Here is a 27115-nt window from a genome sequence, read left to right as displayed (position 1 = left end):
CAATCTCTCCAATGAACTGGATGAAAGGAGCTTTTTAGATCAACCAAGAACAGTAGTAGTCACAATTCAATAATAACAAAGGAATAGCTTACCCTTTCTGAGGATCAGGACTCACTAGAAACTCCAAAAGGAGACAATCTCCAAGTAGAGATGCTTCCCCTTTGGTTGCCAGCCCTTAAATGAGGTTAGGGGAAAGGTGGACCCTGATCACGCAAGTGAATTGCTCACACCTGTGCTCCCAAGGCTGGTCACACCCCTTCACCAGGTGTTCAATCACTGGTTCAGGCTATGAGCTAACAGTTCCCATACAGAGCTCGTTTACTTTAAAAGTAAAATCTGTTTGTAAGAAAAAAGAATTAGCAAGATTTAAACTAATTTCAGAAAGATAGAATTTCTCCCTCTAATCACTATCAGCACACATGCAGCTAAGACACAGCCCAGAAAGCTGCTTATGTGTAACATAACATGTACATGTTATGATGTAGGGAGATTGCTCTGTGGGGTTTGTGAAGATCTTGAGCCCAGCTGTCCCTTTATCAACTCATTCATCAAAACACAGAAACCTTTTTGTCCAACAACATTCTGTTCTACAGTTACTAAACTGCTCTAGAAGTTTGTCACATTATAGTTCATTAAATGTGGCTGGATTTTGTCATACTGTTATTTCAGGGCAGACGTTGCATATATCTTACCATTTACATACATGTGAGGATCTGCAATTTAAAATGGCTACCCAATTTATCCAACACCAAAATCTCACCTTTTTCTTATTATTTGATAAAAGTTTCAAAATGTTCATAATCAATTGACTGTGATATAGTATTAGACAATACTATTATTGTGCAAAACACCAAATCTGCACTTGTTCCCACAAATAAAAAGCTTGTCTCAGGCTCGATTTCACTTAGAGGAGTCACTGTTTTACAGTCAACATGTTAGGGACAGATTTCATTCAGTGTCTTAAAAGGTTTGTGTGGTTCTGTCCTTTATTATGAAAAGAAATATAAATACATACACACAAAAAAAGGATTATTTATCCATTAAGTGTCTCATAGGATTCCAGGCCACCTCCTCACACATGTGTAAGTGAAGGCTGAAGAACTAACAAAAACAAGGACTGATTTTATCTCAAGGTTATGGAAACACCATTAGACCATAAAACCATGGTGTCAAAAATTTATCTTGACATTTGAAAGAGTCTCAGTGGAGTTAAAAGCTTATCATGTAATTAACTGTAGATAAGTCTGTTTAATACTGAGGATCAGAATTTAAAAAGAGCCACAACCTTGATAAACAGCACATTAAATACACCAGAGTTTCCAAAGAGTGATCAGATAGCAAGAATGAAAAAAATCCATCTCCAACAACAGTTGATACAAGAGCAAATTGTCTAGTGAGAACAGTGCAAAACTCTAAAAAGGAAAGGTACATTACCCTTCTGAAATACATTCCTATCCAGTTCAGTTGATATTTTCCACATGAGCTAAAAGTACGCTGGGCTAAAATTCTGTCCCAACTTAAAGCAATAGAAGAATTTGATTTGATTTTTCACAAGGTTGCACTCAAGGGGGCTCTGCCTACCGAACATCACAACAAAGTGAATAAAACTACAATTAATTTTCCCCAAAGATAATAGCAGTGGACAGCAGAAACTGAGGACTCCTTAAAAGAGGTTCCAAAAAACTCCTTTGACCTAAATCAGGTTGGAGAGCTTCCAATAACTATCTGGAATTTTGTCATCTCACTGCAGGACAGATTTTCTCTCTTGTCTAGATGTTTGCTCATTTTCTTTCTTGAGGATCCAGCACCAAACAGAATAAAAATGACCTTTAATGGGGGTTATTTTGTGGCACGCAATGAAAAAAAGTAATCCAAAAAAGTTCAATGACAGAATAGGCACCTACTGAACTTGAAAGGAATGTTGGAAGAGATTGGGATAACAAGATTACATCTTGTAATCAAGTATATGTAGTATTTCTTTTTTTCCATGACCACACAGAGTAGTCATCACAGCTGGTCTTTTTTGAGAGTTACGCTACAGGGAAGAGAGACTTTACAATTCCAATCCCTATTTAGCTTGTGGGAGAAGGAGAGGGAGGTGGGGGGTGAAGGTGGAGAAGAAGGGGAGGAAAAAAAAGTATTTGTTTGAGAGACACTCAGCTTATCTCCCAAGAAACATTCTATAAAAGTGGGATAAATATAATGCAACTCTCATCTGACAATCATATTGGGACAGCTGTAAATTACCACGCTGAAAATTAGACAGTGACATTAGGGTCTCCAAAGGCATTGTGCCTGACAGGAATTCAAGCAAGATGTCCATTTTACTTGTAGGTATAGAATATGGTTATATTTAGTCAACAGCTCCTTCCTCCCATCAAATTCATCTGTTTAGTCAGATTCTTCCTTCCCATATGCCAGTTTTTTTTCTTTTTTTTTTTTTAATTAGCAATATGAAATAACTGTGACCATGATAGGTCTGTGTCATTTGTCCTCCCTTTTCCTTTTTTATGGAAAATTGTCACACAGGCTGAAAGTTACATGAGCAAAGGAAGGAGAGGAAAGGACTTTAATCACTTCGTCGCTTGTGAATTTATAGAATTTAGAAAGAAAGAAGCAACACCTTGAAAACTTGGTACTTTACGGTACATTCAATAAGTTCCAGTCAAAATATGGAATATGTTTAGTTAAAAACATATTTGTTATCGCATAATGGGACAAATGTTATCTACATTAATTAATCATTCTTCATTCTCCAGTTAACAGGATTAGGAGCTATGAAGTCCTACCTTTCACTCTGCCCTTGATCCTCTCTTGCATCACTTGAGTAAAATACATGGGAGGGAAGAGGAGATGCACACAGGCAGATGCTTGTGAATACATGCACATAAAACTTCTAAAAGCTTACGTATGTTTTCCACCAGAACTCCAACATACTGAGCAACCCTCACTTTTAAAATTAAATTTCTATATAAATTTTCTTCTAAAATTAAATTAAATAATTTAAAGTTAAATTTCTATGCAAAAAAAAAAACTTAATAATGAGCTGAAATTACCACCGCTTGTCACAGGTCATAACAATGTGACTACAATCTTCACAAGAGCCTACCAAGGCACCACTCATTGTATTTCATCTCACATGTTCAGTAATGATCTATAAGAAATCAATGAAAGAGCCATGGCCAGTATCCTAAGTTTATTGTTAAATAGAGGGCAACAATATCTGTAAACAAATTCTTACAAGCTGCAACTCAGCTTGAACCAGTTACACAATGGTCATTATCTGATATCTAGCCTTATCTTCATCTGTACAAATTCTCTAAATCAATTAACGCAGCATGCACATTCCAGTTGAAATTCATCTGGCAAATCAGATATGCCAGGCTAAGACAGTAAAACAGTATGACTAGAGACTAGTTCTTGCATGCCTTATTTTTTTCCCCACTGAGTAAGTATAGTTCAGCCTGCACATTTTTTCAAGAAAAATTGAAACTTTAAGCTGTAGCAGTTCAATAACTAATAAAAATTCCAAATAAACAATACTGTTGACTGTGTTACTCCTGTTACCTACAGCAAAAGCAGATTCCAATAGCATGCAAACAGACCAAAAATAACTGCTTTTTTTTGTTTTGTTTTAATTTTGTTAGAAGAGGCTCTCTTATTTGAATTAGAAGCAAAACATAAAAAGAGTTTGACTCTTTCATAACAAAACACTAAGTAAAACTACAAGCATTCTCCATATGATGTGGTTAAATTTTCTAAACGGAAAGCAATAAGGGAAAAACAATTATACTTATTTAATAATGAAACAAACATTTTGCATGTTGTGCAAATGAATTTCAAGTACTTTATCACATAGCATTTTAGAACAGATGATAGACATGACCCTCAAGAAAGCACTTTGTGGGATACAATACAGCCATAAACATCCATTAGCACACATTACTAAATGAAAAAACAGACTGAAGCCTATCTAGAAACAGCAGAAAACTTCTAGAATGATGAGTGATGCTATATGCTCTTCATTAAAGAAAAGAACCCACTGTGTGCTACTTTCACTTTGAAGTGTTACAATGATATAAACCTCTGCTTTTTCCTTGACTGCAAAGAAAAAAACAGTTTGATTTTGCTAGGTTATATATCACATTCTCGATGTGATGAACTTCTGCTCAAAAATAAATCAAGAACACAAAGAAAGGATAATTTATGAGTTGTCAAGTAATCACATTTTAATACTTACTTTTGTGAAGATCTGAAAAAAGTCAATTGCAGGTGGCAAGTGAGATGCATCCTGGATCTCTGCTTTCAGATACAGTTGCAAGGTATGTGCAAGGTGCCTGAGGCCCTCTTTCATTTCTTCACTTAGTTGTTCAGCATCTTAAAGGGAAAAGAAAAGTACACCAAGGTGTAAACAGAATCTTTCACCAACATCTTGAAAATGTGCAATGGCGGTTATACAGTCTAGACATTTCCAGTTGCAGTATTAATCTCGGCAGAGGACAATTTTGAAAGAGGGCAAACATTTGTCTTTTTTATTTTGGTTTTTTTTCCCTGACAACTATCTATCAACACAAAGAAGAGTTTACCACTTTGCTACTACCAAATGGTATAAATAAAATGGTGAGTTAAAGATCAAAAGCCAATAGATAAAGTGGATGCATAAGCAGATGTAAGTCATCAGTTACAAAAAAACAGGCATCTAGGTTTGTAATATTAAAAATTAGTTTAACAGGATATACAGCAACTTCTTCCCCCTTGCAGAAGAGCTTGTTTTTAGGCTATATTCTCCATACTTTTATTCTGGCAGACAAGAAGTCTTTTAGAGACAGAGGGATTTTTCTACACAGCAGTTGCTAAACAGAATGGATAAGGAGTATTAAGCAAATATGACTCCTATATTAAACAATAAAGCACCATTATTCACACTTTGCGATATGAATCCTGAAAGAAATATAGCAATGTGTTTTCTAATGGAGTGACCACTCATCAGTCAGGTCAGTGATAACATGGAAGGTGAAACTCAGCTGCTCTGATAAGGTTGATAAGGTCAACGTCTTACTAACTTGCTCACAGTTCTTTTTTCCTGGCAGTTAGCACAAAGCAAATGCCTAAATGGAGACTATGAAGATGAATGGGTTCAAGAATCAGCCATAACAAAAGGCTAAGAGGATAACTGTACATAATCAACTTCATCTCTGCACAACAGTTAATTGTTATTACATTTTAAACATTTATCTTTATTGAGAACAGAAATAACCTTTCACTAACAAAAGTTCTTCCCCGTACTTTAGATCCAAGCCTGCTGCTCTCATGGAAGGAGGATTTAGGATTCTCTTTAAAGATACCTCCTATGACTCACTTGACAAGAGGATGCAGTTAAAGCAGATGTCATTGGGCTTGATAAAACAGCCAGCTAATGTTACAGTTCTCAGGTTTCTGTGTTCTTTCACATCTAGCATCCCTGAACTTGAAGGTTCAGGCTGTTCTATAGATACACATCCAAGCAATGCACAGAATCTCTTCACATACAGTCGTTTTTGTGTCTTGCACTGTCTTTTCCCAAAGTAGTCGCACAGTCCTTGAAGATGCTTCTTCAGCTTACAGCAGGGTCATTGTAAAGACCTGTAGCAAACGTCTTGATGTCCAAACTAGTTTTACAGAAAATTTTGAGGGCACTTGTCTGGTACAGTGAAGGTACTGAGAAACAGTTACTGTGAGAAGTTCAACCTCAAGTGCACCACAGTTGTGAAAGACAACTGCCAGAGTGGGACAGGTCAGATCTTCAGGCAAAAAGAAAACTGGGAAAAGTTTGATAGAGACCCTTAGAACAAAGTTCAGTGCTAGAGTTGGTGAAGGATGAAAGCCTGGTCAGTTTGAATGTCCTGAATCTATATTCCTAGGATTGTAGAGTTTCAGGTAAGTAAACTGTGGCCTTTTTTTTTTTAATGGATTCAAGCCATATTTTTTTAATGGAACTGAAGACTCTGAATTCCACACTGAAAGCCACACTGTGAGTCAACAGTTTTATAAGACTCATTGGGCCATGGGACACACACACAGTATCACCATCCTGGTCTGGCAAACCCACAACTGAGGTCTTGAGCCAGAATTCAACCTCATGAGCTGTGCCAGACGAAAATAAGCAGAACCCCTAAGGCAGCACTGAGTAGATGCACCCAGTGAGAGCCATGTTTCTACATCACAACAATGATCCAAATTTATCTTTAAATGTAAAACACCAGGTGCCCTAAAGACACATTTATTCACTCTACACTGGTGTTCAGTAACTGAATTTACAAGGGGTGACAGAACAGTGCAATCCTCAGCAGATGACACAAGTGTCACAGCTGCTGCCAGTGTACAGTGCAAGTGGCTATGATGGAGCTTCCACTTTACACACAACATATTAGTGAGCTGCTTTCATGATCTCCCATGAATCCCTTCTGGCAGAGCAGTGTGTGCTGACCTGTTTAAAAGAATGAGCCATGGCTCTACCAGTCAGACGCCTTCCAGGGAAACCAGCTGGAACACAACAGCAACCATTTCCTTCCAGTCTAGAATGGGACTCCTTACCTGAAAACTCATTTGGAGCTACTGAGGACCATCCTAGTTGGCTGAAAGATGCAATCCTACCAACACACTGCATTAGAGCAGAGTACACATCTTCATGCTACACACTGCCATTATAAAATATTTGTTTTTTGTTCCAGTGTATGTTAATCCTTTCTTCAAGACCTGCTCCCATTTGAGGAGGACTGGGTCTTCAAGTGAAGTAGCAAGCTTTTGGATGACTGGAAATGTCAAGTTTTTTCTTTCAAATATCTTATTTCAAGAGAGCAGTGAGTTCTGAACTTTCTTTATGTTATTTATTTTAAACTACATAATGTACACTGCAAAATGGATTATGATAGAGGCAGGCATGATCTGCTTTGCTATTAGTAAATGAAAGTACCTCTAGAATAGAGAATAGTAATAATCTAAGCAACACAGCGTAAATGGGCACTGTGGTTTAGGACAGAGATGAAAAAAGAGTACCAAATCCAACTGGAACATCACGGAGAATTCTAAGAGACAGGAACAGAATGCAGATTATTCAAGCTAGGCTCTGTTCAGGGCATTTGAACTAATGATCTCTGCAAAAAGTCCCTTGGGGTTTTTAGTGGCAAACAACCAAAACCCAGTTTTCACAACTCCTCATGAAACCAACGCAAAAAAAAAAAAAAACAAAATGAAATAAAAATGTGCGAATGTTTTAATTGTATATTTCTAAGAAACATTTTTAATAGTAAGAACTGGGATGTGGGAAAGAAAATGCTACAAAAGGCTTGTGGAAAGTTTTCTAAATCAAGCACTGGGATTTAATTATGCAGCCCTGACAACTCTGATACAAATATGAGTAAAGCAGCAAAAAACAATCTTCCAATTGCACCACACACAAACAAACACTTGTATGCATGCTGAGTCTTGTTAAGGGTAAGAAAATGCCCTCATAATTTGAGCCACCTTAACACACAGCAAGCCAGGAAAACCATGTAAGTAACAAACTGTATAATAAACCAGAACTAGTGAAAGTCACCATAGGCACAGACACAACTCCTACTTAGTCAGATGGAACATAAACTGAAGAAAAGCATGTAAGTCATCAACACTGGAAACTATACCAAGTGACACTGAAAAAGTAATGCTTTAATGGGACTGGGACGGGGTAGTGACAAGTAACACCTTTCACATCTTTTGGACTTTGAAAAGATTACAGCGTTGAAATAATATTGTGTCATACAGACACTTCCTGAGAAGTTGTTTGCCTCAGAGAATGAAATCAAATTCTTTTCCCTATAAACTTAGATCTTTAATGAAAAATAAATGACTTCCAAATGCATTCTACCAATACTGAGGGTAAGTATATCTCAAATCTTTATCAACACGACCTGTAAATTGTGCAGCAAATAGGAAGAAGTGTCAAAAAATAACAGAATTATCTGTTAAAAGCATCACTGACTACAAGCTGTCCCATCATACCACAGCACTCTTTTGGACCATTTTAAATGAAAAACAACAGAAGCAGTTCAAGTTGTATTAAATCCAAACACCAAAATAATACTAACAAATTTGAGATACTAAATACTTTGATGCTATTTTCTAAAAAATCCCTTCAGACAAGACACAGGATTCAACTAAAGATGTATTTCTTCCCCTGTAAGTCTTCAAACTTCAAGGTACTGCAAAATCTAGGAAAAAAAACTTTCCTGTATCAATATCAGCTTTACTGAGAGACTGTAATGAACCTCATTTCCTATTCAAACATTTGAAACTTGTGGCAGCACAAAACTGTTATTTCTCTCCATTGAAAAGTCATGCTCAAAGCAAACATATCACATTTAAATTTTAGATATATTTACTTTTGCTGGAAGTTATTTAGAAGCTTTAAACAATAATGCCACTAAAAAAATAAAACCATTAATAAATTCTTTCTGTACTGAAACAGTACGTAAAAAGGAAGATATTCAGTTAACTTTAAAAGCTTCATCAGCAAAATGTATATTGTGAAATGAGGAAAAATATTAAGGCTAAGTAAGGTGGAAATTTTGCTTGAACGATACAAGTTCTTTTTTTTCCCCTGTCAATCCTTGAACATCAAATTCTTTCCCATTCAGTTTTGCCTTTAGTTTAGGCTTTCCTGCCATGTTCTATGATTCTGCATTAGCAGGCTTTTAGAAGGCAAGCTGCAGAAAGATAGGATGGTTGTTCTGAAAAACAGAATGTGGAAGCGCTACCTGCAATATGGCTGGAAATTACTTACTTGACTGAAGATCTGAAAAAGAGTAGAGTCTCTCAGAAAGGCATGATGATTGCCTAAGCTGTAGAGAAAAACAGATGATTAGCACTTACACAGCGTGTTTTATCTTGAAAACACTCTACAAAATTGATTATTCAATGTGATATGCCTGTAAGATAATTAGGTAAGGGTAAATGCATCAACATAAATCTGGTCAATCTATACTTTATGTAAACTATCATAAAATACTACTTAATTTCTGATGTTATGACACTTTCCACTAGTATATTTTCTCGACTTTGGCAGTTTGCCCTTAGTAATTTACTTTGGCCCTTCATGCTGTAATTGAAAGCAATTTATGAGGTTAGTAGTCTCAGATTTCATGAGACTATAATTAATGCACTGCATTGCTAGGTACATATTTGCCCTTTACAAACCATCATGCACATGCTGTTCCCAACAATGTATAAATGAAGATATTAAATTACATTTTATCATTCAGACCCCAACAAATGAATACATTTTTATTCAAAAAAGACAGCACCATGGAAAGGTCAGAAAAAAAGAAAAAAAAAAGAAAAAAAAAAAAGGATTTATAATCTGAGTCATAAGACTATTGATTTATATTGATTTAACAGAAAATTTAGTCTGTGTAAATTAATCAAGCTGTGGGAATGTCAAACCCAGGATTTGCAAGAAAATTTTAGGAAAAAAATAGATAATTGAGATTAAGAAAATAGATAATTGAGATTATCCAACATTATAAGGATAACATGGTGTACTCTAAAGAATGGGCAGTGTGTGCCTCTCTTTACCACTCATATATATTAAAAGAAAATCAAAAAACAAACAAAAAAATCCCACTCAAGTTAATGGACGCAACAATAACTTTGATAGTATCTATCAAGAAACACTGTGTACTCTGCTTTCCCTCTAGGCAGGAATAAGTTTAGTATGCTACGACACCCATAGCAATAAAAACTTCATAAACAGACCTCTTGAGCTTAATTATGTCCATTTCAGTTCCTCTTGAACCTTTTCACACTTCTGCAAATTAATTAGTAATATTTTAATGCAATAGGCAGTCCAATTTTGTTCAGTGATCCCAGTCACTTCAGCTCTCGAGCTCTTAATTACATTAAAAATGTAGAGTGAAAAAGTATTAACCTGAAACTATTACACTGAATATATCTAAAAGTATGTCACTTACTAGCTTAAAAACAATCCTGCCAGCAAGTCTGACAGAGTCTGGAGGAAAATTAGGTTTGACGTTCTGAAGGCATCTGCACTCCCGCTTGTGGTCCAGCCAAGCTTTTTTCTATCAATTTAAAGATAAATAAATAAATGGAAGATAGACAAAAACATCATGTCATTATTATATATATAATATATACATACACACACACACACTCCTTTATAAACACATTGTTTCACTGTGGAAAGAAGACAGGAAGCTCCCTACCTCTCATGATCAGAAAGGGTGCTATAATTCCTTCTTGCTACCCCAATTCTGCCAACCCACACAACTCTCCAGGCAAGAGTTTACTCAGACATCAAGAACACAGAGCCATTTGGAGTCCATCCACATCACCAAAACACAGCTCTACAGCAATAGTTAAGTTTCCCATGTGGCATAAACTGCCCCCAAAGATACTCCACCTTGTTGGACACTAACAGCCTTGTTGGATCACTAACAGTTGGTATCTCCAAACTGCAGAGACCAAGAGTGGTTACCATAACCAAAACTTACCAAAAAGGGAAAAAAGAGTATTACGGTTGCATGTACTACCTACAATTTTGTTTCCTGGACCACTTGCCAACTACTCTGATAAGAAGAAAAACTGCTACACCAGTGGGAATGACAACAGGAGGGAGGGAAACTCCCTGTATGTTGAAATATGCCTTTTTTCCTTTCTCCTTTTTTTCCCCAAGTTAGTTTTAAAGACAGACAAGTCTTCAGCAGAGAAACTGGTGCTGGAAGACCGAGGTAATGTCTGACCACCCTTTTTTTCCCAAACTTCTGGCTTTCTAAGCCCAAAATTCTGTTCATACTTTACAAAAATCTCCAAGCTCATCTCATTAATACAGCACATCTTCACATTGGCAATATATATGTATATTCACAGTATAGACCTGAAGAAACTGAGCTATTTTTGAGACATTTTTATAAGCAAATTGAAAAAACAGAACTCAATAAACAACTGTTATGTTGATAAGAACTGAAAATAACAAAGAGCTTCTGAAGGTGACTTCCCTCACAGATAATGCAGTGAGGAAAACAAAAAAATGAAACTCAAGAAAACCAGCTTCTACGAGGTAACAGCCACATAGGAAATGATACTGTGTCTAACACAAAGCAATTCTACATTCAGCAATAAAAAAAGAAGGAACGCCTGTGATATGTACAAGTACACATTACAGCTACATTACAGCTAAAGATACTGACATTCTAGTTATAAAGATTACAGAGGTCATTGTGCAATTTTATTGTTGTTTTTAGGCCGTGTTTATCAGGGAGAACATTTCAGGTGGCCAGGCTTCAGCATCAGTAACACTCATTCTGTTTCACTGTGGGTTTTCCCCTGCCTTTGGCTTGCATATAATAAATAAATTGTATTTTTTTTACTTCTTCCAGTTGCATGGGAGATTTCATTGTGATTTCATTTCCTATGCCCATAACTCAAGGAAGGGAAAAAAAACGACACCAAGAAGACATTAATCCAAACATAGTTAGTGTCACATGCTGTCTGACAAATAAAAGCCAAGAATCTACTGTTCAATAGAAATATTCTTCTCTACAAGAAACAAGGTCACACTTGTAAATGTCCAGATGTCATTCTCTGCAACATAATTACATGGGCATTTTTCTACTGCTTAAACTAAAATTGTTCTTTGGAGCAAGGCTTTATCTGTCGATTTTCATTCCTTACATAAATTCTGCACAGAATTTCAAGTATGCTGAATGTGACACCAAAATGATTAATAGCTTACCCAACCAATAAAGCCCTAATGAGGCAAAATACACAGCACCACCCAGCATAATATGCCATGTTTCTCAGGGATGTATTTCCCTGTGAAAACAATGCTGAGAGCAGAAGCTATCTTCTAAGCAGTGCTTGGCAGAAGTCAATGCCAAGAAGAAATTGGTGGGACCCCTCCACAGGAGGGGTGCTGGAACATGGAAGAAGCAAAGATCCAAATGCATAAAGTACGATAAGATTCAGCAGTATTTCTTCTTACCATCCAGACAACGAACAAATTACAGAACTACACATAACTGTTAAGTCCTGTGACCCTGAAGAGACCCGCTTTTAAAGTCAGTCTCTAATGAGACATATTGGTGGGCTTATCTTGATGCCATGGCTCTGAACTCCATATATCCTGGCTCTCAGACAGGGCTTTTATATCCCATAAATGGCATGAGTACAGACACTACTGTGCAGAGGTATGGTCACCTGGTCTGACCCTGCTCCCTCCCTGTCAGGAAAGTGCTTCCAGACTTTTTTCCCGTTAGAAATGAACACTCCCAGAAGAAAGCAAGGGAAGACAAATAAATACAGAGAGGAATGCCCACCACTCTTCCCTCCAGACTTCCCTGCGTTTAGAAATTCAAAAACAAAACCCTTCCTTTTACCTCCTCCCAAACCAGTAGCTCTCATTCAATCCCAATTTATTTCAACTGCAATTCCTCAACTTTTATCCAAGCAAAAAAAGTTAGAGCACATACGACTCAGAACATACTACAACACAGAGCTGTTTGCTGGTAGCAGAGTGAAAGCCTGTCCACCTGAGCCACCAGCACATAAACGCCACTACATTGCTGTGTTTCACTTCACACAGTCCCAGTATTACCTCCTGCTGGCTCAGGGTACTGGCAAAGACCACCTCCATTAGCCTGCAGGATCTCACAAGGATTTTAGATGAGCTGTATTGCCAAAATAGTGATGCTCATCCTATCATGCAGTGAGATACACTATCCCTGCCTCCAAAGTGTCCCTCTAACCCTTTGTCAGATCCTAAGTAAATGCTTAATAAACGAAGACAATGGGAAAACAGACAAAATAGGCATAAGCAGTCGAGAAAGGAGCTGCAGCAGAGAAGTGCTGAGAAGGGGCAAAAGTAAATAAGGTCCAACTCAAAAACACATTTCAAATCAAAAGGCCTCCTTATATGTATAATAGGTCTTTTGACTATTACATGATCCCATATTGACAATTCAATCATGAAGATAAGCCCAAAGGATCATTTCCAGCCCTACATTTCTAATATTTCTTCTTTTCTAAGTGTTAAAAAGTGAAAGCAAGCAGCTCCAACTGGCCTAAGAAATAAGAGGAAATTCTGAAACTTGACCCTATGCACTTGAAATTTTTCATCTTCAACATTTTCTACAAGCTGGAAATTCCAAATCCTCTACTTTTTTGTTCAGAACTTCTTGCTCTGCCCACATCCCTCCTTGACGGATTATAACATTTTTCAAAGTAAGTTCCAAGAGGCTAAATGTCTTTTTCAAGGGTGTTTGCTCTACTATAGGTTAGCACAAAGACACTTTTTATTACCCACTAGGAGCTTGAAACCAAGTGAAGATTTCTACAAGATATTTTCAGTTTTACAAATGGCTCATGTTAGAAACTCAGAATCCTTAGAATTGGAAGGGACCTCGGAAGGCCACGTGGTCCAGCTCCCCTGCAATGAATTTTGATTCTCCCTAAAATAGAAATTCCCTGCTGAGTGTACTTTGAAGTTTCATTCACCAAGTATACCTTTATCCCAAATCCGGTTCAGCTACTCAGGTTAATATGAGGTTTTGGTGAGTTTCATTCTGGTTCATTTTTGAAAGTCAGACTTTTGCTTCAATTCTGATTCCATTAACTGTATAAATTGGAAAACTCCATAAAGCTAACAGTCTTAAGCCTCGGTTAAGTGTTTAGTATAGTGGGATTTATTTAATACACATGAAAAATTAATCAAATCATTCTGCAGCTAAGTGTAAATTGTAAATCCAACAGCACAACTAACATTTCTAAGCTGGTCTGTATTTACAAAAATAAAATAATCCTGTTTTGCCAATATTCACTTTTTAAATGTGCAAACTGCAATTTGAGTCAATACCCTGCTGTTTATTTTGTTCAGCAATTAGTTCAATTGTAAGTGCACATACTAATGAATCGCACTACAGCTACGGAGCCCAAGAAGAGCACAAAGCCCTCGCCTTGGCCAAGCAGAGCTCCACTAACAGCTGCTGTAAAAACAGAGCTATGCAGTAGTTTAGACAGTTTATTGAAAGAAATATTAACTAGGAGACAGTACTCAACAGAAAACAGATCTGCTTTGTCTCAGTTTTATCCGGAACATTTGCACACAATTGTCAGTCTCAATAAATTCACTGTTTTGTCCAGAAAATAGAATTTTTTCAGTTGTTTTCAACTGCTATCTACTATCAAAACAGACTGGATGACATTAATTATATGTTAATTCTGTATAACATTAATTCTGTATAACATATGAGATAGTAAATACACAGCATGTTAAGTGCCGATTGCTTACAGCAGAACTGGTCTGTCTCTCTGAAATCAATACCTACAGCAGTGGAGGTAGGGAAACTGGAGATGGCTTAAAGCATAAGAACCCTAGGGCTGGAAGCAAAAACAAGAATATTCCAGATGACCTGAGGCTATCCAGTGTGAATCCTCAAAGCAAATTCATCTAATTGCTTTCCCAAAGGCTAAAACTCCGTTTCCTAGTTTTGTTGCTATTGCATATAGGTGAGAAGAGGCTATTGCACTACACCTTGTAAATTCACTTGTGCAGGTCAGTGCCAGCTTAGGGACCATGCTGTCTCATTTCACATTAGAGAGTCTTCAACAGAGGCTTTACCAATTACTCTCCTGACACATATTTGTTTTAAAGTTACATTACAAATAACTCTGGTCTGCTATATTCTTCAGTCATATCTTCCTTGTGATTTCCTATAATAAATCTCTTTGTGGCACATATTATTGATGCTACAGTAAGCACCTAATGTGCGTTGCACACATTTGCTGTACAATGAATCAAAATGTTTCACCTTTCTTCCTTTCCCTCTCCATATGTTTTAATTCCCAAAAGAATGGGTTTTGGCATGTTTAGAACACTGCAAATCATACTAAGGCAGAATTGCTTCTAGCATCACATTGTAAAGGATCAACAAAAAACACATTATGTGAGGGGACATGGCACACCTAAAGTTTGAAAGGACCATCGGAAGGTCAGAGAATTAATAAGTTAAATTCCTATGCCTGTAATAGAATATCACTACTAGTCTTTAACTATTAATTGTATTCCTTTGTTTTTCATAACTTAGACAAGTAAACAGAAATAACCATAAAAATCTAAGAAAAATTATGCAGAAATTAAAGGGATTTTTTTAAGGCAACCCTCATGCTTTGAATTTCACTTGAGTTTTCTGCCAAGTCACACCTTAGGCAGTCCATCTACTCACGTAGGACTATTTGATACCAAGTCCTGCCCAATTCTGAGCACAAGCTTCAGTTACAATATCAGACAAAAAGTAAAGCTAAGGTTTTAGGGTTGAACACTTTTCTGAACTGTTTCATACAACAGAATAAGATAATTCAAATTGTAAGAGACCTCTGGAGTTCTCAAGTTGCAAAGAAGTGTTAATTCTGTGGTCAGATCCCTTCATTGATTTAAACAGGGAGATGCTGAAGACCTCCAAGTTTTCAAATAGCACAATTACCCTAGTCAGCCCATTCCAGTTCTTGGCTGTCCTCAGAGTCAACAAGTTTTTCCTTAACACACACCTAAACCTCTCTTCTCTTAACTTATTTCCACTGTCTCTCATCTTCCTGCCATGCACTGCTGCAAAGCGCCTGGCTCCATCTTCTTGACACTACCCTTTGAGATACAGTTTTGCCCAAGAATGCCTCTTATTTGCAAATTCTCAAATCCTTCTTCCTCTTAAAACAAATGGGATACGTACTTTTCCACAATAAAAATTACTTGATCCAGGTTTATAAATACTTGAGGTGTGAGGGCCATAGTGGCGAGGCTGGTCTCTTTTCAGTAGTGTGTGGGGACAGGACTAAGGGTAATGGGATGAAACTTCAGCATAGGAAGTTCCGCACGAATGTGTGGAAGAACTTCTTTACAGTGAGGGTGACGGAGCACTGGAACAGGCTGCCCAGGGAGGTGGTGGAGTCTCCTTCTCTGGAGATATTCAAGACCCGCCTGGACACCTACCTGTGTGACATGGTGTAGGGAGCCTGCTTTGGCAGGGGGGTTGGACTTGATGATCTCTAGAGGTCCCTTCCAACCCCTACAATTCTGTGATTCTGTGATTACTTTTGAAATACAAATGGTTTTACTGCAAAATAGGCTTAGAACCTCCAATCTGCACCCAGCAAGCTGCAGAATCCTGTCTTTCCCTCTAAGTACAGCCAGACACCACACATTTCATCTTAGTTCTGCCTCACTAAATATAATCTTATATTCGTAAATGTAAGAATAAACAAAATAAAGCAAGGCAATACATTCTATCCATGAATACAAACCAAAAAATATAGAGGTGTGCCAACATGGAAAATTTATGGAGACCCCGTAAATTAAGTATTCAAATGATTGTTTTTCTGTAGTACTTCATAGCTGTAATTCTTCATCTTACCTGACATGATTTACCACAGTATTTAGCAACCTTGCACTGAGAGCATCTGTGCAGATGTTCATTCCTGTTAAGAAAAAAAAAAAAAAAAAAATCTGTTAAAAGAATGAATAGAGCTTTACATTTATCCTTCTTACATAACTGGCAGTCTTCAAACACTTTAAAAAAGAAAGAAAAAAGTACCTGGAAACAAAAAAAACCAAAAAAGCAATAATGCATTAAAGCCCAAGGAGAAATTGACACACTAAGCTATTTTCACAATCCATTACTCACATGACTTAATATATGTGGGGCCACCCTGAATTAACAGTAGAGATATCAAATGTGACTTTTTTGTGTGAGTGCCATACAGCTATAATCCTAATGAGTTTGGCTTTTTAAGATAACGTTACATCTGTATGTTTGTTAAGTGTTTTGAGCATTGGTTTCCATGTCAGCACATCTTAAGCAAGACCTGATTGTCAAATAGTAGTTATGACATCAGATTATAACTTTATTATTATAGTCTCGATGTGACAAGTCACAGCAGAGTGGTGGACAGTAAGACCAAACTAAAACTACGTTTAGAGGGGAAACAACAATTAACTAATGAAAGCTAGGAGGATAACTTTCAGAGATGCACAGCACAGCCCAAGGGTTAAAAGCATCTCCGCCATTTTCTGATGCTGTCATAGTTTACAGTTATACAAATTGAAAAGAAAAAATCAGTAAAGCTTTGTAAATATTTCCTTAATGCCTGAAAATTAAGTGTGAAAACATACACAGAGGACATCTTACACCTCAAATATGTGAATACAAGAAGAAAGATTTACTTTAGAGCATTGAAAAGAGACAAAGATTTTGATGTTCCTCTCTCCTCAATTTTCTGTAGAATGTACTACACACAGATCATTACAAAGAAGTAACATTCTTTGAATAGCTTCTGTATGAAAACCACTATTTTGCTACACAATATTTTGTAGACATTCCTGCAGACTACCAAGACAATCATAACATAGAGTCATAGAAAGGCTTGGGTTGAAAGGGACCTCAAGGATCATGAATCTCCAACCCCTCCACCACAAGCAGGGCCACCAACCTCCACGTTTAAAACTAGACCAGACTGCCCAGGGCCCCATCCAACCTGGCCTTGAACACCTCCAGGGACAGGGCACACACAGCTTCTCTGGGCAGCCTGTTCCAGCACCTCACCACACTCATAGTAAAGCACTTCCCCCTGATATCCAACCTACATCTTCCCTCCCTCAACTTAAAACTATTTCCCTGTGTCCTGCCATTATCTACCCTTGTAAAGAGTTGACTCCCCTCCTGTTTGTAGGCTCCCTTTAGGTACTGGAAGGCTGCAGAGAGACCACCCCACAGCTTTCTCTTCTCCAGGCTGAACAAGCCCAGCTCATGTTAAGTTTTTCATCCACCAGGACCCCCAGCTCCTTCCCTGCAGGGCTACTCTCAAGGACTGCTCCTCCCAGTCTGTACATATGCTTGGGATTCTTCCGACCCAAGTGCAAAGCCTTGCACTTTGCTATGCTGAACCTCATTAGCTTCACCCAGCCTCAAGAGGAACACAAATTAGAAGTATTTCAGATTCAAGCACATGTTCTGCTATTGCATGCCATGCAAAACAGCATGTTCCATCAAGGACATGAAAGACTCATTTTTAATAAATGACCCACAAATTCTTTCTAGATGTTTGCAATTAACAGCACAGATGAACACTTTGCTGAAGCTCGACATTTCAGATTACTGAAAGATGACACGACAAGAATTTCAACTTCTTTACTCATTGCTTTGTTCTTCCTATAAATCTGCCAGTGAGCTTTTCACAACACATTAATCATAAGCAATGCTATCACCAACAAATCTGCCTACCAAACTGTAAAGTAAAAATGGAAGAAAAAGAGATGGAGCTCTGGCATGCTGCTTAGCTGTCCACCTGCACAGCTGTAACCCTCAAGTCTGCCACTCCGCAGTGTGACTGTGCTCGTCACCGTAGTACAGCTCTATGCAACTTCACAGAACCACAGACAGCATGAAGGATCTTTCAGCCTATCCTTCTCCAGAAAACTTCTTCATTTCCACCACTCTACATCTAGCAGACTCCTTCAAACTTCTCTTTATCACCTCTGCCTTCAGAATGACTGAGCAAAACATTTTCCAAACCAGTGGGGTTTTTTTTTGTTTGTTTGTGGGGTTTTTTTTTGTTTGTTTGTTCTAAAAGCTATCCATTAAACAAGTTAGGGCTTGGCTAATACAGCATTAGCAATTTCAGTGACGTGCACATTAAAGTACCAAAAAGGCTGAACGTCTGCATGCAAAAGACAGATTCCCAAAGCAGAGTAATTATAACTTTCTAGAGATAGATTTTAAAGGAATGGATGCCCACAAGTACTGAAGAATTCTCTCCTACAGATTCCACATCCTTCCATCAAACTAGATCTGACAGCCTCAATAAACTACAAACACACCTTGTCTCAGTCTGTTTTTTTCACAGGATTACTTCACAGGATTAGATTCCTCGCATCTTTCACTGCAAAGGGTTAACAGTGCTGCAGTAACAAACAAATATACACAGAAATCTAAGAACTATCACTCTAAATCTGGATTTTTTCCAGACTGACTCTACCAGTCAGATTACTTGAATAAGATGACCCCTTCTGGCACTGTATAACGAATTAACAACCCGTTCATCTTTTGGGGTTCCTCTGAGTGACAAGTGGATGTAGGACACCACTTACAGACCTGCACAGTGCAACTACTGATGAAATGGTTGTTCCCCACTTTATTCCTGTCCTCAATATTTTATTAACATTACAGAGTACTAAAACAAAGTCGCTGTCAAATGCAGTAGCTACTGCTTCCCACCTGGTGTGACCCACCTGGGACATAGACTGCAAAGGCTGCCCAGGCGGTGCAACACCAGCACAGTCGGATCCTACCAGCACCACACCCACACCTTTACAATATGCAAAACCTTGCCCTTCTGAAAGCACCAAATGAGCAGTCAATAGGTACAACCCAACAACAACCCAGTGAATGAAAGCACTTTTATTTGCTGGGGAAGAGCCTAACACAATTATAAAATACAATGAAACCCAAGCAAACACAATTAGACTACTTAATTTATAACGGAAATGCATCTGCACTCCTCTGCTGATTGCAGGCACTTGACTTTCAGCCACTGCTCGCCAAGATGTAACACAGTATTTGATTGCCAGGCTGTGCTCATCTCTCCTTGCTGTAAAGTTTATTCACACTTCTGATGCTGCCACAGATTGCAGGATGAAAGGGCAATCTCACGTTAATTCCCTACTGCATTTTTGTAGTTGATACTGCTTTTCGGTTAATAATTCAGCTCTATAATACGTGTTACAGAAGAGGTGCTCCTTCACATCCACATCATGTAGAACTAATTTCCTGAACAAATTCTTAGGCCTTTTATCCAGTCGAACATATCAAGTGCATGATGCTTACTTGGATTTTTCTGAGTGTGTGCATATCAGACCCATCACAGAGTGAAATCAATCAATACCCGCAGCGAGCAAACATGCCATTCATCATTTTGCTAACAGAGTTTGGTCTTCCAATAATAAAACTAAAGATGCTGATAACAAACTGCATTTTTTTAACTTTAACTATGAGCAGTGGGTTACATGTGGCATAGTGACTATCTTCCTTCCCATCTCCCAGCAGATGGATAACATCACATAACTGCAGAGCTGCTCATGCATGTGGGCACTAGCAATGCTGGAAAGCATCTTCAGCACACTAAAAGTAGCAGCACAGCCCTTGGGATAAGGTCAAAGGGTACCACAGGAAGACCTGTGCAGGGGATAACACGCTCACGGCCTTCTGCACATCCCAAATCCAAGCCCTTGGCAAGCAATGAGTACCTACCAAAGGCCCAGGCAACAGTACCACATGGCTCAGTCTGCTCCAGAGCAGCTTCCCCTTCTTTCCTGGCCCCATACATCCTCTGCTGTTACAGGCAGCTTGGTGAGCAAGTTCCCCAGCCATCTGGTCCCCACCACACACAGGTGCAGGGGCCCACCTCACCCTTTGAGCTTATGCAAGAACAATGTTTAAGAAGTGCTGGAAATCCGTGTTCTACAAAGTCATACAAAAATGCCCCTTATTTTCCACCTGCATGCTTTACTGTGTTGAAAAAGCACATAAATTACTTTTCTAACATAAGAATAGCACTTGGGAGAAGTGGCATTTCAAGGGGTAGTTAGAATGTCCAATATTTATAATTAAAAAGCAGTAACCACAGCTAACCATCAGACTGACTTAATCAAGAAAAAACTAAGAGAAATCTTGTATATATATATGTATATATATATATGTATATATTTCCAAATGCAAGCATCATTTCCTTTACACCTGAAAATGTTTCAGAAGTGGTCCGGCATTGCCCAAGAAAGAAAGAAAACTTGTGGCAAAAGTTCAGACATTTGAGCTCTCATGCGCACCACCCAGTAACACAAAAGTACAGTTTGTTTGCATACCAAATAAACCTCCCACAACTTTCCTCTTGCCTTCTGAAGTCTCACATGTCATCCCAAATGCTGCAACTTGCAGTAATTCTTGTTACATTCAACTTTGTATTTAACACCTCAAAATGTTTTTGGATACCAGAATTCAGACAGATGAAGGAAGAGAGGATCCTTCAGCTTAGAATGAGCCTCAGCTCTGAACAGAGCTTAACAACTATCATCTTTACATGTGTACTACCTTTTTTATTTAGTTTAAAAATACACACTAAGTAGGTGATAAATGTGCTATGTCATATTACTTCAGCTAACTGGGAGTTCTGTGGTTTGGTTATTATCTCCCATAACTGGACTCTTCTGAAGTACCACTGGCCCAAATAAATCTTTGTTGTAGTCTACAGTCTTTTTTTGTTCCACTATGATGTTTTTCTATAAAATTTATGTTAGATTTCGTTTTTTCTTCTTTGCTGGTTTGAAGGAATCAAGGCTGGGAAGCAAGGCTGGGAAAACAATAAATAAGAGACATCCATTGGATAGATTTTCATTCATTTTCACATAGAAACTAGTCTTTCTGTTCATGCTACATTAGCAGCATCTCTAAATTGGGATGAGAAAACATTTACTTTTCAAAAACTTCCCAAATCCTCTCATTCCTAAAAGAAAATAATCTGGAAAGTACTGAATAAAAACTGAAGGACTCTAAGCAAAGAGCTCCTACCAACATGGCACTACATCTGGGCTCAGTATAGTATACAGCCTTGAAGATTTCCAGTTTGGCAAGGATAGAAGCCAAGTTAACTTCTCCTTTTCACCTGGTTTTACTTCTATGTTAAGAACTCACAAAAATCTAAGTTATAAAAATACAGATTATTAGAACACAGTAGCGAAGATCACTCATGAAGTCTGTTTACTTATAAGCTGGAGAACCCAAAAAGCTAGAAAACAGAAAGAAATGCAAGCATATTTCATATCAGACAGCAAAGGAGGATGATGACACAGAGAAACACATTGACCCATGTATGGACACAGACCCCGAAGAAAATATCCAATTTCTTCTCTGCTCAGGGGTCATTTTAGATGAGAGGTCTTGCAGTGTCCAAAGGACTCTTGCAATGAAATGTATGATCATAAAATCTCACTGCAGACTTCTCTAGTAAAATAATATTAAAATAGCTCTTGACATCGGTAACTCCACTCCCACTTCCAGTCAACCCTTTAGGACAGAATGGCTTTCTATAGTGGAACTGGCCAAGATGCTGCAATGACTGATTCCAGAAAGCCTCTGCACATCTGGATTGCTTATACTCCAAAACAAACAGTCAAAGAAAGAAATCAGCTCCACATCGCTTTATCACACAGACTACTCTATGTACTCTGGTGACATCCCATGGTGAAAAGTGTAATAGATGGTTTTTCAGTTTCAAATATTAGTCACTCTATTTTCCCTTTTCCATTTAATCACGATTATAAAAAGTCAAAAGAAATGCCTGTACCACTATAGTGAGACCAAGATATTTTCAGGAAGAAAAAAAGAAAAAAGCAACTGTAATTTGACAGACAAGAGCACTACGATGCCTAAATGCACTCCCCACCCATTCCACATACCAATTTGACAGTAGGTAGAAGCTGTAAGACATTCACGTTTTCCAAATGTACTGATCTTAAACAGAAGACTTTTAAAAAAAGCCAAAGAAAACCTATCAAATTTGGAAGTATACTTTCATGGATTTTAGAACACATTAGGCTGGAGACAAGATTTCCTTGTTAAGAACTAACAGTTAGACCAGGAGTATTCAATTCAAAAACTTCAGAAGTACTAAATGATACACTTTAAGATGTGCACACATTTAGATACATCCAGAAATGGCAGCCCTCCCTCATAAACTACATCTTTCATTAGTACTGGTACATTTCTGACTGTAGGCAACATGTACACAATAGATCTCTATTCCAGCTGAGGTTTCAGAATAATTTAGTATATCTTAGAAATCACTCCTCCTTTTAAAGACAGACCATGGATTTTACTTGGAGAGGAAGAATCAGGGTTTTTGTTTTTGCTTTTTTAATTCTGAAGCTATCACTTCCATTCACGGAATTCATTTCTAAAGAAGTCACGAGAATCCCAATATACAACACACCTCCATACACTTAGGCCATTGGTTCTCCACTTTTTCCTTACAACATTATTTTATGGTGAACATTGAAAAAAGAAGGAGCTGCAAAGCCATAGTATCTGCCATGAGAGACTGTCATCTATTTGCTTGCTGAGTTGGCCCAACCACAACACATCAGCACACACATCATCATTTCAAAAACTGCTACTGGTATGGAAGAAGTTTCAAAGAGTAATGGATACTTCAAGGAGGTTAGAGCTAATACGAAGAATTATAAATTGATGTGCATTGTCTGTGGACTCCATGCGATTATCCAGCTAAAACGGTTGAGGGGTTTTCTTGTGTGTGTGCGTGTATTTATTTATTTTTTTAAAGCTCCAGAAAATATTATGTTTACATCACTATAAATCTTCAGTTAAATCTCATTTTCTCCATAGACAAGAAATATGAGCCTTTAATCATCGTACTGTAGCTTTAGCAACGGGTCATGAGTGAAATCAGATTACTTGTTTCAGTTCAACAACCATGGAACGAGACTTTGTGGAGTATGGTACAAGAAAATGAGAAATACGTTTTTCTCCTGTTAGTAAAGGGAGAGAGAGTGAAGGTTTATTGTGATGGGCAAAAGCCAGAACAGCACTACAGGTTTTGTTAGCATATAGCAGAACTGATGCAGCTTGCAAATAATAGTGTTAAAATTAACAGCAATACTTTGTTGTGCAGAGTGCCTTCCATGATTTCTAAAGTGAACCATGTCCCAAGCCAACAAAATGAGAATGTCTCTTCTTCTGTGGGAGAGGGAGAACTGAGGCTGACTCCTCCATTCATTATAAATAATAATAAATTGAAGGGAGAAAAAAAAGTACAATAGGCCAAGGACTGAAGGATCAATCCCTGACCCAGCACATACAGTTTTTAAATGATTTTCTTGCATCCCCATTCTAAACAACAACTTAGGTGACAATCAGACTCATCCCAGAAGAGACAGCAGAAATTCCATCACCTACCTACCTAACTGCAAAACTGGAAAGCTTGTGTTCGTGAAATTTCCAGAAACCCAGGGTGGAAACCTGGATTATTCCATTAGTTTGGTATTAATCATTCTTGTAAAACTCATGAACTTTGAAAATTCCTGTGACTGAACTACAAATGCTAATTTGTGTTGGCAGCGTTCAAGACAGAATTACAAACAGATGCTCTAGGTTTGCCTGAAAAACTAAGGGATTTGGGGATAAAAGTCTTCTTCCGAACAATTAATGATATTGCCAAAATAAATAAATACGCAGTCTTCTGCTAATATTGAGTATATGTAAGCTCAAAACCCCAAACCAAAGTACATATTCTACGAAAACATTTAACAGATAACAAGCTAGACATTGCCAAGTCAATTGCTTTACATCAGTAAAAGAACATGCTATGGCTACTTTACAGCAAAGAGATGACATGCTCAATAGTAACAAAACATATCAAAAAACTATGTGTGGGAAGAGTACCACTGAGACGTGAACTCAGTAAAATACTTAAGGAAGAATGATCTCACTAGCAACACAGTTTTGTTCTATAGAAGGTATCAGGGACACTGACTTTGAGAAGAAAATGAATATATATATAAACATTTTAGAAAACTGGAAAGAAAAACAAATTCTACATTCAGTGCACCATTACATTCAATTTGTGGAGCAATGAAATAACATAAAATGCATGCCAAACTGATCTCAAACAGACAAATTGGTCATATAATGCTTAACTGGAATTCTTTTGAAGAACTAAACCAAAAAGCAGCTGATGTGCATTCCTTTACTGGATCTGCACATTTTTATAATGAAGTTACACCTTCCTGCATCACTTCAGCTCTTAGAACTTGCTCATCGTATGTAATTACCAAGAAACACAACTCAGCTGTGTCTTGAGGAAATCAATTAAGTTCCCAAATATTCATTTATTTTTAGAGTTAAACAGTTTAAGTTCTAAGATGACAAAAACTTTATTCATGAAAGCATAGTTAGGGTGCATATATCTAATCACTTACACATTTATATTATACACATTCACTGGGTGAGTCAACAGTTGCAGTAAAAAACACTGACTACAGAAATTATGTAAATGAACAAGAGGAAAAACCATAGATTTCAGGGAACTAAACTGTTGTGTTCTCAAACACAGTACTGAAGACAAAACTGAAGTCATACAGTGCCATCCTCTTTCTTAGCAACAGATTTCTTTCGTACCACTGAAGTCTTTGACATTTTCACCAACTACAACAGCTTTTGAGGAAGGCAGTAATAGAGAAAACTATACACCCTGGGAGGGTTTCTTCCAGTGAAGAAACATGTTTCAACACCCTGTGTTCACTGTTACAGTGAGAAGACCAACACCAGCAGAAACACTTGCAAATCCCATTACTGAAGCACAGGTAGCCTTTTTAGGTTTTTCATCTCATCTCATTTACATGTTATTCCATAATAACAAAATTTGGCAAGACAGACTTCCATCAACATAACAGTTGCACCGTGTTTGCACGCCCTGCAGGAGCGGCACAAAACCAGCGCTCTCACTAATGGCTGCACAGATGTTCCACTGTGTATCAGCATGGACACTGTGGTCATTTTGGAAGGCTCTTCCCCAATCTGTCACAGAGTACCTGTTCCTAGTTTCCTGACCCGGGGAATAAGATTCACCATCACATGGCTTACTGATAATTGCCTCATGCTCAGTCTGTTGTGAACGAAACACACGTTATCGCTGCCTCACTGTGAGGAACAGCCGTACATTAAGCAGTTGGAGAAGCGACAATAGTATTTATGCTACTGATAAGCACTGCAATTTAATTCACCTTAGAGCTTGCACTTAGGTCCTTCTATACAAGTCATGTGGCCATTTACAAGTGATATATATTTTCCCCTCTAATGTGGCTTCAGCCATACTGCATGTGAGCAGTAATTACAGAGTAATCAATGACAGTCCAAACTCACCTTCTAAATGGTTTACAGAGACTAAATAACAAAAAGGCTACAGCAAACCGAAACAGATTTCCTTAGTACCACAAATTATGGTTTTGCGTATAACTGCTTTCTAACAAGGATCACAAGACATAATCCACTTCAGAATTCTTCTCTCTCTAATCAGATAGAAGAATGAGGCATTTAAAGTTCACATATAAAGGGGTTGAATGCCAAGGTTGCCAAAGGTAACATTGACGGAGCAGCCAGATGATGGATGATCACAAACAATAAAAAGATGAACAAAAAAAAGACATTTCAAAATTTAAAGATCACAGACAATTGTTGGACATTACGGCTATTTAAGACATTATTCCTTTTGTGTACAGTGTCGTAATGTAACATAGGAGTCAGCAGCACCAACTATAACACACAAAGCTGGAGTGACACAGACCAATATCACATGAAACCATAGCAGCAACCACGTCAAGGATATCATTCAGTATTTTGCTTTAAGACACCCTTTTGCTCAATTTCAGAATCATAAAACCTGTTAAAAATATGCCCTGTGCTGTTAGCAGCAGAGAAAGATGAGACAGTCTCACTGGAAGAGAACTAATTTTGAAAACAAATTTAAAACACAGTAACATTAGAAAACACCATAAAGGGTTCCACGGTACATTCTGAAGACCAGAATTATTCATGGTGATAGAATTCAGTTCTGTGATGGCACTCGCTACTGAAAAATATTGTTTAGTTTCTATGCTTTTATTATTAAAGCATCGACAACTTATTGTTTTTCAGAATTTTTGGTTCACTCAACTGTTAAAGCAAAAAAAAAAAAAAAAAATCATGAATATAAGAATCTCAAAAATACTGTGTGAACAATAAAATTACATTAGAGACATTTCTAGCCCTCTGCAACAGCATCTGCTCTACCCTGCCTTCACTATGACCTCAACTAGAGCTGCTGAGTGCATTACAGCCATGGGGCAGCTTACCTCATAGCAAGAATAATCCTACTGATTGTCCACCTCTGCTATGTATCTGTGAGGCCCCACTTGCTATACTGCATCCAGGCCTGGGTCCCCCAGCACAAAAAATGACATATTTAAGTGGGTCCAGAGGAGGGCCACAAG

At 37.8% G+C, this 27115-nt stretch overlaps 1 protein-coding gene across 1 annotated transcript in view; it reads right to left on the bottom strand.

Annotated features, from left to right (window-relative positions):
* SMYD3 (SET and MYND domain containing 3) overlaps nt 1–27115 on the bottom strand; it is a 327921-nt gene that overhangs the window by 282370 nt on the left and 18436 nt on the right. The window contains exons 2-5 of the mRNA XM_015857596.2: nt 16437–16500; nt 9987–10094; nt 8801–8858; nt 4241–4377 (exon numbers count right to left, since the gene is read on the bottom strand). Coding sequence (XP_015713082.1) covers nt 4241–4377; nt 8801–8858; nt 9987–10094; nt 16437–16500 — 367 coding nt within the window. The remainder of the gene's footprint in view (nt 1–4240; nt 4378–8800; nt 8859–9986; nt 10095–16436; nt 16501–27115) is intronic.

This window comes from Coturnix japonica, chromosome 3 (assembly GCF_001577835.2).
Source record: "Coturnix japonica isolate 7356 chromosome 3, Coturnix japonica 2.1, whole genome shotgun sequence".
NCBI classification, from domain to species: domain Eukaryota; kingdom Metazoa; phylum Chordata; class Aves; order Galliformes; family Phasianidae; genus Coturnix; species Coturnix japonica.
Note: the sequence above shows the minus strand (reverse complement) of the source record. Positions and strands in the feature narration are given on the sequence as shown.